The following is a 14,450-nucleotide window of genomic DNA, read 5'->3' on the forward strand; positions in this document are numbered from 1 at the left end:
ACGCGGTGTTGAAAGGCTAGTAGGTGGGTAGTTTTGGTTGGTGTTTGAAAGTTGAAGATTGAAGAGACAAGGTTAAGCACCGCGATGCGAGGATAGAAGTAGGTCGCCCATGGCTTTGCGCGACCTGACGTATTAGGTATGGGGATGTAAGAAGCAGAATTTCTAGCTTTATCGTCAATATTCGAATTACGTATTTCATTTGAATTGTTCTATTTCTATGAAATATCCTGCTCGAGATACAGTACCTGTCACTTGGTCCCTTGTCCCTTTGCGCATCCTGTCATGCGCCGCATCTCAGTGGCGTCTCTCTTTTCCGCTAGCATCTCGATCATGACGTGATTGGACGAGCAAATCGCAGGCAACCGACAGCACCTCACATCTTGCCGCTCTATCAGCTGCACTTTCGCCTGGGAACTCCTCACTCTGGATACTCGATCAGATACCGTTGATATTATTATTAAAAATCATGGAAGCCTGCTCTACTTGCGCAACCGTCCTCGAATCAACGCCGGCTTATACTGAGGACGAACTATCGCCCCAGGATCGTCGAGTTCAGTGTTGTTATAGGGTTATCTGTGGCAAATGCATCGTCGTCCGTCGCCCGCTTTGCATAACCCTCTCTCGCTGCTGACCCTTTCCTCAGAAGAATGAGCGCTTTGCAAACTATTGTCCTTACTGTCAAGTCTCGACCGTCCCTTCGTCTCTGCCACAGGGCCTGAGAGAGCCGCCAGCTTACACCTCGTGGCCCTCATCGAGTTCGAGAACGGCGGATATCTCGGGTGCCCCGCCACCATACACACCAGCTTCACCTCGCAAAGTCGCTACCACAGATGTCGAGAACGAGAAGGCGGCACCGGCAGACGATGGCTCCAAGGAGAATGTTCTAGATACCCTCCATTTCCTCGATCATCGACATGATAGCGTCAACTCCCTGTCCCTTCGATACGGCGTCCCCGCCACCGTTCTGCGAAGAGTGAACAATATCACCAGTGACCATCTTCTAGTCGGCAGACGCACCATACTTATCCCTGGCGAATATTACAAGGGCGGCGTTAGTCTTTCACCGCGACCTATCGAGGGCGAAGAGGAGGAAACGAGAAAGGGAAAGATCCGGCGCTTCATGACCTCTTGCAAGGTCTCCGACTATGATGTAGCCGTGCTGTACCTAGAACAATCCGGCTACGACCTCGAGGCCGCCGTTACAGCCTACCTAGACGACGACAAATGGGAGAGGGACCATCCATCACAGATACCAGGAAAAGGGAAGAAGGCCGACAGATACAAGAACCGCGGCCCCTTCTGGAGAGGGCTTTGACTCAGCTTTGACTTGACTTGGATATTAGATTCATGCTTCATACCGCCTTGTGGGCTGTCAACACATATTTCTCAACTCGCTGGATACCATCTCCCAAGCCAGGGACTCTTGACCCTGTACGATAACGCCGTCACCCGACCTCCCAAACAATCGAGGTTTTTGTACAATAGCTATCCCAAAGATACCACCTTTTCCGTCATTAAAACGCTGATCGTGTGCGGATGTCCTAAATTCGTGTTAGCAAAGCAGAAACAGATATGGTTTATCAGGGAAACGTACAGAAATCTTCCTCTCAATTTCTCGGACCGAGCGATCCAGCTCGCCCGCAATCATCTGCTTCTTGTCGTTTGGAAGCAGGTTGTACCTCTCACACAAGTCGCCGTCGATAACTCCCTTCACAGGAGCGTAGTAACCGCGATACATGAGATGGTCTCGGCCTGCGAGAGGGGGATCCTCAGTCCTCAGGTGTTGCTCGAGGTTTTGGAAGAAATCAGCGTCCTCACGGCTGACAAAGGGGATGAAGACTCCGATCGTGCCCATGATTCCGCTCCACAACAGAATCTCCTGGCCACCAACTACCAGACTTGTCTTGGTAATGCTAGTGGGGACATCTTGCGTGTAGAAGTGACACATCAGACCCAGTCTGTGAGGTGTACCGTGGAGATAATCTCGAGCGTTAATGAGATGTAGGCCAGATTGCTCCTCATCAGCCTCCTCACTGGCCTTTTCGGGACAGCGAACAATGAACATGTTGCCAAACTTATCGCCGCCCGCTATCGACTCGTAGTCCACCATGGTTGTACACGTGGTCCACCTTGCGACAGTATCATCGGCGAAGGGAATGAGCTTGTTTGTAGCAGACTTGTACACAACAAGAGTGACGCCCTGCTGCACGTCGCCAACAACAATGCGGCTGCCTTGTGTGTTGAGCGAGACGATTCGCTGTGCTGACACCTCGGCCTGAGCTTTGCGAAGCATCTGCCTCATACCAAGGTCGTAAATGCGCAGTTGTGTGCCGACAGCGACAGCGACCTTGCCTTGGAATGGTAAGAGAGCCAGAGGAGGCTCCTCAATCTTGGTCTTGTGAATGAACTCCAGCTCTCGGCCGTCTTCCACAAAACGATAGATATATAGATAACCCTCAGAGTAGCTCTGAGGATTGACGATCATGTCCTTGCCCGTGCCAACAACAAGGAAACTTTCGCTGTCCTGGCTGGCAAAAGAGACCACGGTAGCGCTGACAGCTGCTTCGTTGTTCTCAAAGTGGACGGTTTGCAGAACCTGCCCTTCTTCAGACAAAGGATCGATCACATTGATGCATGATGCCCACCGGCGGTTAGCCTTGGGGTAGCCAAAGTCCTCAGGTGGGAGCACCTGAGAGTCACCGTTTACCACGTTGGGATCGGCCAGCAGCTGTGCGCGTAGCTCAGGCGGTAGGGTGTTGTTGTCGGCCTCGATCGTATAGAACAAAGGTTGTTCGGGATGTTTGACCAGCTTCTTGGGCGTATAAGTCAGGGGAATCGACTTCTGAATCAAAGTGTCACCCAGACGGTCGATGTTGAAGATTCTATATTCGTTAGCATTTTGCCTCACAAATTGCTCAACAATTAATGGGAGAAAAGATGTCGCTTCAGTAGGAACAATTGGAAAAAATGCGTAATAAGCCTCATCGCTCAAAGCATAGGATCCCGTTTTATCATCATATGCAACTGAAAGGGGTATCAAAATATCAAGAAAAACGTACCGTAAAGATTGGCCCTGGATGCCGACAATGCCTTCCTCGCACTGCTCACTGCTAAAGTTCCAGCCCCATTCAAGGTCAACGTAGTTGAGCGGTGTCACCACGAAGCCCTTTGTGATGGGGTCGGGATAGCCAAGCCAGGGTCTTGAGCTCAACCCGAGAACGCACGTCTTGCCCTGGACAGTAACTTGGAAGAGTCTCACCTCCTTCGGTCCGAGGAACTTCTGACGTGTATCTGTCAGCTCGCCAGTGACCTCATCCAATACTGTCCGCAGATAGACACCGGAATGAAGACCGATATGGAGATAGAGAGTCGAGCCACCGGACGATGAGTCCTCCATGGCGATAATGGCCAACGATGTCGGGGCGGCTGTCAAAGCCTGCACCGACTTGTTTTCCAGAGTCGAGTCAGGGTCCAAGCTGAGAATGCGGACGGTGCAGTCATCGCAACCGACAGCAAGGAATGAGCTTCTTAACCGTCCTTCGGGGACATCACCAAGGCTCAGGCAGGTGACAGTTCCGAACATCTCCTTCTTTTCGTCATACTCGGCCAGCGAGCCATCAGCATCCATCTCAAAGTAGACGATCTCTCCAGAACTAAGGGCAATGGCAACTTGATGAGCGTTGGCTGAAGCGGCGACGATAGATCGATGCTGCGGAGCTGCCCACTCATTGATGTGGCCATTTCTGACATGTCGAATACCCTTTGGATGAACCTGGATAAGGCCATCATCACCAAGAAGTTGTGCGGCCAGTGTAGGAACGCTGGTGAGGAAACCAGAGTCGCTCACTTCCTCGACCGTTTCTCCAATGCTCAACACCAGTGTGCCGTTGGTGAACGAAAGGACAATGTAAGCATCGTACTGCTCCGAACGGTTTAACTTGAGTGTCCACACAGCAGATGGGATTCCCGGTAGTTCTGAAGCGACGATCTCATTGACCTCCAGGCCATGCTTGAGCATCCTGAAGGTGCTGCGAGCGCCGTTGCCACATATGGTGTAGATCTGAGGGGCATCCTCTCCCGTGAGATTTGCAACCTTGCAGTCCAAAAGAGGATTCATGGCAGGGATACTCTCAACCAAGGCCAAGTTCTCAGTCGGCCTTGGGTGGAAATAGACCGGATCATACGAAGCCTTTGGGTCCGCAGGGAAATCATCGCTGATGAACTCGAGCTCATCATCGTCATCTCCAAGCTTCTCAAACTGGTAGAAGGAGTAGTTTCCAAACTGACTGGCAACATAGAGAAAACCGCTCTTCAAAATGCAGAGGCTGGAAGCCACGGGAACGGTGTCGAAGTACTTAATCTTCAGCCTTTTAACCTCTCCCGTGGGATTGCCGTCTTCGTCCTCAACCATATCAATGGACAATTTGAAGAGGTCGCCATCCTCGGTTTGTAGGAGGAAGAAGAAAGCTCCTGCACTGCCTTTCAGCTTGTGCATGATGCCCGACACGATTGTGCGCTTGCGGTTGGGGTCCTCAGTCGCACCTCGTCGACGGGGAATGGCGACGCGAAATGCTTCTTGGTTCGAATGTCGGTAGGTAATGTTCTCCTCACCACATACGAGCACGCCACTGGGACCATCATTACCACCAGGGACCTGGAAGAGTAGCGACGCTGTGGGATCGACTGGGTCTGACCACCTTCGAACCACGTGGTTGAGTCCCAGGTCAAGCTCGTAATACACCAGCTGCGTCTCCAAGTCTTCCATAGCTTGGCCGCTTGAATCTTGATCAACCTCAGAGTAGTCGATTTCAAGCGCGGCGAAAACAGGATTGGAGTAGCCGACATCGAGTGCAACCATGGAGATGACAAGCACACCAGGCTTGTGGGCCTCGAGAGGTGACGAGATTGTCAGCTCAGCCTGGGAGTTTCGGTTGAGAACATAGACAAGCTTGTTTTTCTCGGTAGACGCGATGAGACACGCTCTTCCCTTGGGGTCGCATGCGAGATACTCGCCAGGAATAACGCGTCGCACGCCCGACTTGCCAAAGGTTTCGAGGTGCAATCGCTGGAAACGGTTTTGGGCTGGCAGATACTCAATGATGGTAATCCGGCCAGAGTCGGTAGCAAGAATCAGGTAATCTATGCAGATTGCGTTAGCATTGTCCTCATCTTGATGTGACACTCTGCTCTCGATGGCGCTGCATTTGGCGCGTCTGTGGCATCGCCTTCGAATATCACTAAGTGATCTTCCAAAGAGTTTTCGGATGACTTACCCTTGTTGCTGCCCGCCAAACGGAACGCGGCGAGGGACCGAATGATTCCAAAGATATCATGGGAGAGGAGGGTAATCACCTTTCCCTGAGACGGGTCAGGTCGCAGCAGCGTAAGCTGTGATCCTGCTCCAGTAATGATGAGCTGCTCCCTGGTGCCCGCGAACTGGCCGAGCACCGCCTGAACAACGTTGGTCGGCGGCTGGACCGTCAGCGAGTAAAGGAACATGTTCGACGTTGTCGCCATGTTTGCGGCTAGGCGCAGTTGAGCCTGCGCGGCTTCAAGGGCTTTTGCTTGGTCGATTGAGTCGCGTCGAACGAAGCTGATGTTTAAAGCTCGAGGCTGGTGCGAGCTTTGATTCAAAAGTTTAGGACGCGTCGGAGGAATGATATTGCGGCGCAGAACGACGGTGGCCCGAGCTCCTCGAAATATCCCACTCTGCGACACCACCAGGTCTTTTGGTGAGCCCAGGACGATCAATTCAAGTCCCAGACTCGATTGCTCCAGCACAAAATGGAGCCTACCTTGCGGCGAGCGGCTTCTAGCCTTTGCGGGCGCTGCTCTGCTACTCTTCGGAGGCAATTGGCCACCGGGAGCCAGGCGAAGCCATGGATGAGGATATCAGCCCATCATATCCGAAGCGTCCATTCGACGACCAAGGACCAGAAGCGACCTTCGCCTGCCCAAAGGGACTTTTCGACCACGGCGAAGAATCAATCCGAAGCTGCAGCTGCGAGCAAAAGTCCGGAACCTCCAGTGCGCCTCAGCGAGGATAACCTGTTCCACCCGTTCTCCAAGTCCCCAGTCCCGGAGTTCCGACGTCGAGCGGCCTTCATGCGACAGCATGCCTACTGCCCACACCCCGATCACCAGCAAACCAAGGTTCCGACTATCGCCCCCCAGCACGAAGATGCCAAGCCCCAAGGCGGTACCCAGGCACCGGCCCATGTCAACTTTGACTGCCCTGACTGCGGACTTCCTGTTTACTGCTGCGAGGAACATTGGATGGACGATTACGAGAAGCATCTTGAAATTTGCGATACACTTCGACAGATCAACGAGGATGACCATGACTTGCGTTCTGGCCGAATTTTCCATGAGGCAAACCTCCCAGACCTGCAAATGGAGGACGCCGCTATCAACATGACAAACTGGGATACTTTCATGTACACCCGAGAGTTTGATGCCGTCAACTCGGATCGTTCGATGAGACAGATTACCCGTCTCTTGACATACCCCGTTACGATTGGCAGTGTTCTCCACGAGCTTAGCCCGTATAGCATGAAGAAGGGAGAACGATTGACTGCTGAGGGATTGAAGAGCTTTAGCGGTTGGTGCCACCACTTGCCATGACCAGATATTGCATAACTAACATATGATGATAGCCTTGCGGTATAACCTGCACCCCCCCAAGTCTGGTCGAGGTTATGGTGTCAACCAGCTCCGGCCTGAGCCCCCACCTGTGAGACTTTTCATCCTGGGAGCTCGTGCTGAGTCGTCTCTGCCACGACCTGCTTGGGTGCAGTTGGCACACATGTTCCCCGAGGCCCGACTTCATCTCATCTTTGTTGGACCAGAGAGTATGGCCAACCGTGACGACGAGTTTCCGCTGCCGGAACGCACTCCATCGAACCCCTTTGGAGCGGTAGTGGAAGATCGTGTCTGGTACAAGATGAAGATTAGCACGATCGTGGATTACTACCACACCATCCACAAGACCCAGCACTTTGCGCCTTACGATCCCTACTTTGATTGCTTTGTGCTCTTCCACCCCGGTCTGGGTCACCCTGCCAGCAGTCACGAGTGGGAGGAGACGCTTCCTCTGCTTCTCGAGACCAAGGTTCCTATCATCAGCACTGGATATACTCAGTTTGATATGGAGCGGGATGTGGAATGGGTGAACAAGAAATCGAAGGGAGAGTTTGATATCCTTCTTCAGCCCGGCGAGAACGTCTTCCGAAGCCTTCGATGGGATCTGAATGACATGGATCCCCAGGATATCAGCTGTGGTAACTGGGGTGTTTGGGCGTTCCGTGGCAAGAGGTATGCTGTCGTCGACCGTCCTTGTTGATACAAACGCTGACCTTGACTCTACAGATATGAGACGACGGTTAAGAATGAGGAGTAAAAATGTGAATATGACTGAGGTTGAGAGGGGTTGTACCCATATTGTACAGAATCTGTAGCATTTAGTCGTATCTGGATAGACCAGACCGAAGGCATCCTACTTCTTACATCTTGTGAGGAAGTAGTAGAAAATAAGAACATCTCCTGAACCTTGACCACCTATCGATTATTCATAACTGATCTGCAAGGCCTCCATTAATTAAATCCTTCAAAATCAAACTTGCTTAATGACAACTTCCATGCCATGCCGTCGTTGTAGCTAATGCAGGTAAAGCAGGCACGACGACATGCCTCCCCCGCGCCTGCAACGCACGGTTCAGGCAGGGCAGTAGCGAGCGAGCGGGTCAACCCGTGCCGTGGGCGGGCAGGAGCTTAACACGGCGACACTACATGCGGCCATGCTGCGACCTGTTGTTAAGTCAACCTCCAACCTTCAAACCAGAGATAATAACTCCAACGACGTCCGCTGCCCTCACTATAATCCGCCTCCGCCGCCGGGCCATGATTGCGAAGCCTAGCCGATCGTCCCGGTTATGACCGCCGCTTCTCCCGTGGCCGCGGCCACTCCTCCTGTCCGCCCTCCGGCCCCACGTCCCAAGACCGTCGCCTTCGAGGCGGATGCGCCGTCTTCTGCTACCTCACGCCGGCCGAACCGCTCGAACTCGTCCGATCCGCTCTCTGACCGAGCGACATCTCTTCTGGTACGCCGCACGCTGTGCTCACCGCAGCTTGGGGACAAGAGCCGAGATGCGCAGGTGCCCATTGATGAGCTGCTCCCACCTCTGACCAGCCGCAACGATGTCGATCTTCAACTATACGCATTCCTCGCCATTATTATGAGAGAGTTTGTCCAGAGCTGGTATAGCAAAATCACCTCGGACGAGAACTTTGTGTCAGAGATATTACACATCATCGCCCACTGCTCACGGGCGTTGGAGCAACGGTTTAGGAAGGTTGATCTGGAGAGTCTTCTGCTAGACGAGATACCTGACTTGCTGGACAAGCACATCACTGGTGGGATCTCTACGCTCTAGATTATATTGATACCGTCTAACCGCCACCAGTTTACCGTACTGCGCATAATGCTGTATCGACGCCGCCTGTAGAGCTGGACCCTCGAGAGGCGTATCATGCTCTATGCCCTCTTCCACACCTTGCGCCCGTTCCTCGCTCAGATGACCCGGACACAGCATCAGATCAGAAGGAGAACGAGGCGCTCTACCGTCAGCTGCTCGTTCAGGGCGTGTTGGCTATCCTGTTACCAACCGAGGACCTGGAGAATCCTTGTCTCACAGCCCTCGTCGAGCAGATCTTTTCCGAGCTCATCATTGGCAATGTCATTGCCAATAAAGCCTCTCAGCCGTGGCTGTTATACGAGGGAATCTGCATCTCAGCCAGGGTGATACGAGAGAGGAAGGAAAAAGGGGCCATGTCGGAGAGTTCAGGTGAATCTCTCGAGCCTCAACTCGAGGTCAAGGGCGGTCGTGCGTGGTCTGTACGCTCCATGTTCCTGGGCGTGATTCAACTGGGTATGCTGGTCGTGGGCTCGCTTCGCTTCATCACTACGGCTCTTGTGATGGCTTCGTCTCTTCCCGCTAGAACCACACCCTTGGAAGAAAAGAAAGCTGTGATGGACCACGACAAGTCGGCCGCTTCCATCTCACGCTCTAACCCGAGGTCATCCAACACGGCCAAAGCCCCCATCCTATCATGTCGAATCTGGACCTGCCTTGGGAACCTACTCGAGTTGAGCATGCGTATGCCTTGGCTTGCCGGGTTTCTGTCGCTTCTCCAGTACGGCGCGATTAACGGACCTGGACGAATAGCTGGTCACGATGGGCCTGTTGACAGGTAAGATATGAGCATTCCTTTTGGATTTCTTGATGGACTCTATTACCCCTTCATTCACCTCGCATGAGTGCCGAGTCACTGGACCTGTTGATGCTCCAGTGAGCTTGCAGAACAGGGATACTTCAACGGCTTGGTGAGGCAAATCGGGCCGCCCGGTGGTTTACGGCCCATGCCGTCCGTCTTGTTTGTTCAACGATAAAACGTTTTTGGCGCACACCCTCCTTCGCAATCCACAGTCAGTCGGTCGCAAGCGCACGAAAACAGGGCAAGACGATTTCACTATCGACGTTTGGTGTCTCGAACATGGACGGGATGGGTCTTCAGGAACAGCCAATGGAAGGGCATAGCGCCGTCTTTGGCTTCCGATTGCTTGACGAGGTGCGCCAAGCTAGGTCGCTTCATCCAGCAGGATTACAAGATTACGCGCCCGGCCCTGACCGGGATGTCAGCTTGTTGGAAGAGACAGACCGCCCTCTGCTCAGTCGAGAGAGGCGAGCAACAAACAACACCAACAAGCTTGAATTGACTCTCGCCCCGTGCCGCGCCACCCGAGAGGCTAGCTGGGATTTCCCGAGACGATGAAAGTCGGACCTGTCTTGTCCTTTTTTGTCGAGGAGGGGGAGTGAGGGAGGATTGGCGATGCCTTGGCCCGGCCAAAGATGATACCACCGAGTGGCACCTCTCAACCTACCAGGAGCGGTTTGGTCTGTCAGGCCTCATCTCTGAAGGAACCATGCTGTTATCCGAGACGGTTGCACAACCGCAACCACCCTTGAAGGGCCTGCCTTGCCTTACCTTGCCTTGCCGGCCTTGAGGGGCGAATCCGTCTGGTGACATTGGTTTGCACACCACCCACCAACACCATCAGCCGCCGTGTCTCTCTGTCACGCCTCATGGACCTGCTGTGTAATATCACGGCTCCTGCATCAAACACGCCGGGCTGGACGCGTCTCTGTCTGCGCTTCCCCGCACTCGACAGGTCCCCCCTTGTCTGACCTATCCCCGGTCTCAATTTCACGCCCTGGAATGCTGCCCGGCTTCCTGGATCAAGATGGCAGCACCACCCTCCATCGTTGCCGGCCGGTCCATGCATACGGCGCTGAGGCCCAGCGGTCCATTGACAGCCTCGTGTTACTCACACTCGCATCGAAACATGTGCCCCTTGCTGCAGACAGACAATGCAAAGCCTTTCCGCTTGCTTGACAAGGACCCCCCCACGCTGCGATGCGATGCGCTGCACTACGTTACGCTGCGCGACTTTGACTTGAGATGCAAGCTAACCCCTTCTCTTCCGTAGGCTACTCTCTCATCACATTCATTCTCTCTTCTCTCCTTCTCATCTCCCCCCTCTCCTGCGCACCCTCCGAGGCGTCCTCTTCCCCAACAACGCCCCCGGCACGACGAGCTTGTTCCCACCCTCCTCCGATGCCGAGCTGCAGGCCTTGCGTCGCAGAGCCGCTAACGCCCTTTGGGGGCTGCTGCCGAAGGGGGTGGGAAGCCTCTACTTTGGCGGTCGCTTATGGCGGCGCGGGGTGTCCACCGGTGAGGGGGATTCCTCATCGGACGAGGAGGATCTTTTGGTAGACGAGATGGAGCGGCTCCTCCTGGTGCTGGACGATGAGTACTGCAACAAGCACCTCATGTACAGCATCCTCGAGTTGGTGCTCGTGAGGTTAATGCCGGAGCTCAGCGAAAAGGGGGTGACGGATCTGTGGGAGGAGCGGCTTGGAGTAGATGTGTAGAGTGATGATGATGATACCCTATTTTGTCAGTAGATAATGAATGTCCATTTCGATCGAGTTTCACGATGAATAGCAAAGATGGACGAGGTCAAGTTGTTCAAGAACAAGGGCATTTCCAAATGCACAATCGCCGCCCATTCCCTCCCCTTCCTATCCTCAACTATTCAAAAGGAATGTCCATGACTGAGCATCCCAAAACAAGGGGCAAGAGACCCTCCTCCCAACTAGAGCCTGACCACTAAAGCCTCCCATCATCGAGCACGTATATTCCCATGAATCCCAATGTCACCTTCTTTTCCCAAGCCTCCCCTCCCATTTTGTCCCCCCTCCCCCCTTTCCACGATGACCGAAGCATCTGTCAAAAAATAGAGACGCTTCACCCAGACCAGAAAAAAACAGACCAAATTTCCATCCCACACTCCCCCCTTACCCCTTTCCCTTAAATGCCGATGCCTCGCAGCAAGTACCCTCTCGTCTTTGTGTGTGTGTGAGCAAAACGCATGCGATGTGAGTAATAACCCAAGGAATGTTGCCATAGACAGAAAAACATGATTATGCCCTCCGCAGCGATGCCTTGTGATGTACGATGGAAAAGGAAAAAGAAAACAGAAACTATACTAGAAACGTAGAGGTATAAGAATAAATAATAAAACAAGACAAGAGAGAAAAGAGGGGAAACCAAAATTCAAGAGACAAAAATGAAGCATCGTTGAGCTCATGTACTGCTCATCGTACAATCCCTCTCTTTCTTGTTCCCTTCTTTCTCCTCTCTGTTCTCATAAAACCATGCGTGTACTGCCTGCCTTTCACGAGCGAGTAGAAGCAGGTTTTGAAAAAGGGTCGTGTGGACGATTTGTTGTATGTAAAATTGTGTTCGGGTTCGCGTGAGCGGGAGAAATAAGTCTTGGGGGGTTGTGGTATCGAGTAATAAAAGAGTTGATTTGGTTTATTTTTTAATAATTTTTTCCGGTCCATGTTGTTCTCTCTTTCGGAGTGGATTGATTAGTCGTCGTGGTATCTCGAGTGAAGTCGGATCGCGTGAGTGTATCTATATAATATATACAGCTCTGGATATTCGTCGTTGACCGGTTTAAACGGGCATCGAAGGTCGAGGAGGGATCGTCGAGAGTAGAAGCGACTGACTATATGGCAAATCAAAACATGTAGTCAACAAACAGATCTAGCCTCAAGCGTCCATGACGCGAGGCGCGAATGCCAGGAGGGCGCCCCTTTTTTCTTCTCCGCGTGAGCAGATATGGCCCATCCCTCCCATTTTGGTCTTTAAACCAAGGCACTCTCTCTTCTGCGGCGGGCTCTTGCATCACAAGAGCTTCCCTGTGCAGCGAGTGGTCCCTGCTGTGAAAGAAACAAGAAAACGCCCAGCGTCAACAAGAAAACATGTAAACGCATAGTCTTCCCCCCCTTTGATCAGATCTTCACGTCGTCTCCATCTTGGCCGATATAAGAGCGGGTGCCTCGACGTCACCCTCGGGAATGCGAGACAGACCCCCTATCGAGGGCCGGCCACCTTGGTGCTGGTGGATCTTGAGCTTCTTGGTCAGCTGCACAATGGTGATATATTCGTTTGAGTCAAAGTTGCCAGCCGTCTGGATGTAGGTCAGCAGCGTCTGGGCGGCACGACGGGCATCCTCCTGTGAGGGTGAGACGGGGGAAGAGTCGACAGGGGTCGGGCAGGTGGCGGTGGAGCGTGTGATACTCGAGTTGCTGCTGCTGCGGCGCAGCGTCGGAGGGGGTGAGTTGACGCTCGTGTCGATGCTGAAAGGTGCCCCATGGAGTTCGTGCTGAGGTGACTCGAGAGCTGAAGATGGTGCCGTGGACGATGGGATATGTCGAGGCGTCATTGGCTCGGTCGACCCTGATACCTGGTTCACGTAGTCGATGTTGAGTGATGGGAACGTGTTGCTTCTCTTCTCTCGAGACTGGAAATCGGCGCCTCGCAGTTGATCCATGGGGAAACCTCCAACGTTGGGGTCCGGTGAGAACGTAAAGGTGCCTGTTGGGCTCATTGTACCCGAGAAAGAAGACGCCGGGTTATCTCTCAGATCGCTGGACAGGGACGTGGTCGACTGAGACTCGGTGTGCTTGTATGTAATAAGGTCAAAGTCGATACCGTCGATAGGGCCATCTTCATCGCTCCGGCTTCCAGATAGGGGCGAGATATTTCCCGTGGGCGAGGTCGGAGATAGAATATCCTGGCTGCTGTTGTTCTTGGTGACCAGCGTTGATAGTCGAGCACTGTCGGGGATATTGGCCTCTGAGGCTCTCCGCGTCAACTTGGCTCCTCCAATGCCGTGCTTTTGCTTGAACTTTTGTAGCCAGCTACTCGTCAGGCCGTTGAGGACGTTCTCCTGGTTCCCGCTCGCATGGGCAAACAGCCTAGCCTGCTCCATGATCTCCTCGTCGCTGACCTTGAACCCTCGCTGTTGTTGTCTCCTGACGTAGTTGCTGAGCGTGCGGTCAAAGTCAGGGTGCTTGCCCTTTCCGCGCTTGACGGCTGGGTTTTCTGGCTCTTGATCCCGCTTGAGATATTGATCCTTGTGCCTCAGAACCTTGGAAACCGTGCTGTGATGAATGTGTCAGACCTTGTTCTCTTGTAGCTCCTCCGTGGATAGGAAGGATAGCTAGCCATCTGCTCAAAGCTCCGTCTCTCCAGGGCCTGCCTACCTTCTCTCGACACCAAACCGGGCTCCAATGTCGGCCTGTCGAGTGCCTGGGTTGTCCTCGTGAAACTGGCACATTGCCCTCTTCTGCTCGGTAGTGAGCGTCTTCCTGGACTTTTCATGCTGCGTCGGTAACCTGGGAGGGTCCACAGGCGGTGCACTCGTGGCGGGTGTTATTGATAGGGGCGGTGCTGAGTAGCTCCCTGAGGGAGTCGGGTTCGTCAGTTGGCTCGGCCATGTCGTGTTGAGCATTGGAAGCTGGTGATGGGCCATCGGGGGCGGGGGCGGTGCTGGTTGGATCATCTGGTGAGGCTGCGGCGGCGGTGGAGGCATCCTATTTAACGGTTCTGAAGGCATGCCGTGACTGACAAAGGCTCCAAAGGATGGGTACTCGGTCAATGGACTGGCGCTGTATGGGCTCTGACTATAGGGGCTCATGCTGGTCCAAGTATCGCTGCCGTAGCCATTGCTGTTGGAGCTACCATTGCTCTGGGCCATGATGGTGTCGTGGCCCATTGTCGACGTCCCATTGACGTTGTTCATGTTGTAAATGTAATGTTATATCTGCCTTGTCTTCCAGCTAACACTGGGGTCAATAAGAAGTAATGTTTCGCGGTAGCTTAGCCCCCAACAAAGCCAGCAGCAGCAGAGATTTCCTGTCCACAGGAACAATCAATTGATTGGGGGGGCGAGACCTGCGCCGGTTGGTGGTGTATAGAGTTGGAAGAATAATCAGACTCCCTCGAGATGCTGACCACCAGATAAAGCTGGGGAAGGA

The 14,450-nt window shown here is 53.3% G+C and overlaps 5 protein-coding genes across 5 annotated transcripts; 3 read left to right on the forward strand and 2 right to left on the reverse strand.

Moving 5' to 3' along the window:
- Positions 1-466: 466 nt before the first annotated feature.
- Positions 467-1,315, forward strand: NCS54_00588400 (Hypothetical protein; the record flags this gene model as incomplete). The annotated part of the gene is made up of 2 exons (XM_053151366.1): positions 467-592; positions 644-1,315. 2 exons carry the CDS (start codon positions 467-469, stop codon positions 1,313-1,315), a joined length of 798 nt encoding a protein of 265 aa, XP_053007341.1.
- Positions 1,316-1,514: 199 nt separating this feature from the next.
- On the reverse strand, positions 1,515-5,517 carry NCS54_00588500 (Hypothetical protein; the record flags this gene model as incomplete). Its single annotated transcript, XM_053151367.1, has 4 exons — positions 1,515-1,541; positions 1,595-2,882; positions 3,060-5,139; positions 5,274-5,517. 4 exons carry the CDS (start codon positions 5,515-5,517, stop codon positions 1,515-1,517), a joined length of 3,639 nt encoding a protein of 1,212 aa, XP_053007342.1.
- Positions 5,518-5,784: 267 nt separating this feature from the next.
- Positions 5,785-7,399, forward strand: NCS54_00588600 (Zf-Mss51 domain-containing protein; the record flags this gene model as incomplete). Its single annotated transcript, XM_053151368.1, has 3 exons — positions 5,785-6,601; positions 6,657-7,314; positions 7,369-7,399. The coding sequence occupies 3 exons, from the start codon at positions 5,785-5,787 to the stop codon at positions 7,397-7,399; spliced, it is 1,506 nt and encodes a 501-aa protein (XP_053007343.1).
- Positions 7,400-7,931: 532 nt separating this feature from the next.
- NCS54_00588700 (PXA domain-containing protein) lies at positions 7,932-10,991 on the forward strand (the record flags this gene model as incomplete). Its single annotated transcript, XM_053151369.1, has 3 exons — positions 7,932-8,412; positions 8,463-9,249; positions 10,547-10,991. The coding sequence occupies 3 exons, from the start codon at positions 7,932-7,934 to the stop codon at positions 10,989-10,991; spliced, it is 1,713 nt and encodes a 570-aa protein (XP_053007344.1).
- Positions 10,992-12,427: 1,436 nt separating this feature from the next.
- On the reverse strand, positions 12,428-14,215 carry NCS54_00588800 (HTH CENPB-type domain-containing protein; the record flags this gene model as incomplete). The annotated part of the gene is made up of 2 exons (XM_053151370.1): positions 12,428-13,574; positions 13,677-14,215. The coding sequence occupies 2 exons, from the start codon at positions 14,213-14,215 to the stop codon at positions 12,428-12,430; spliced, it is 1,686 nt and encodes a 561-aa protein (XP_053007345.1).
- Between the last annotated feature and the right edge of the window lie 235 nt (positions 14,216-14,450).

Source organism: Fusarium falciforme, chromosome 4 (assembly GCF_026873545.1).
Source record: "Fusarium falciforme chromosome 4, complete sequence".
Taxonomy (NCBI): Eukaryota; Fungi; Ascomycota; class Sordariomycetes; order Hypocreales; family Nectriaceae; genus Fusarium; species Fusarium falciforme.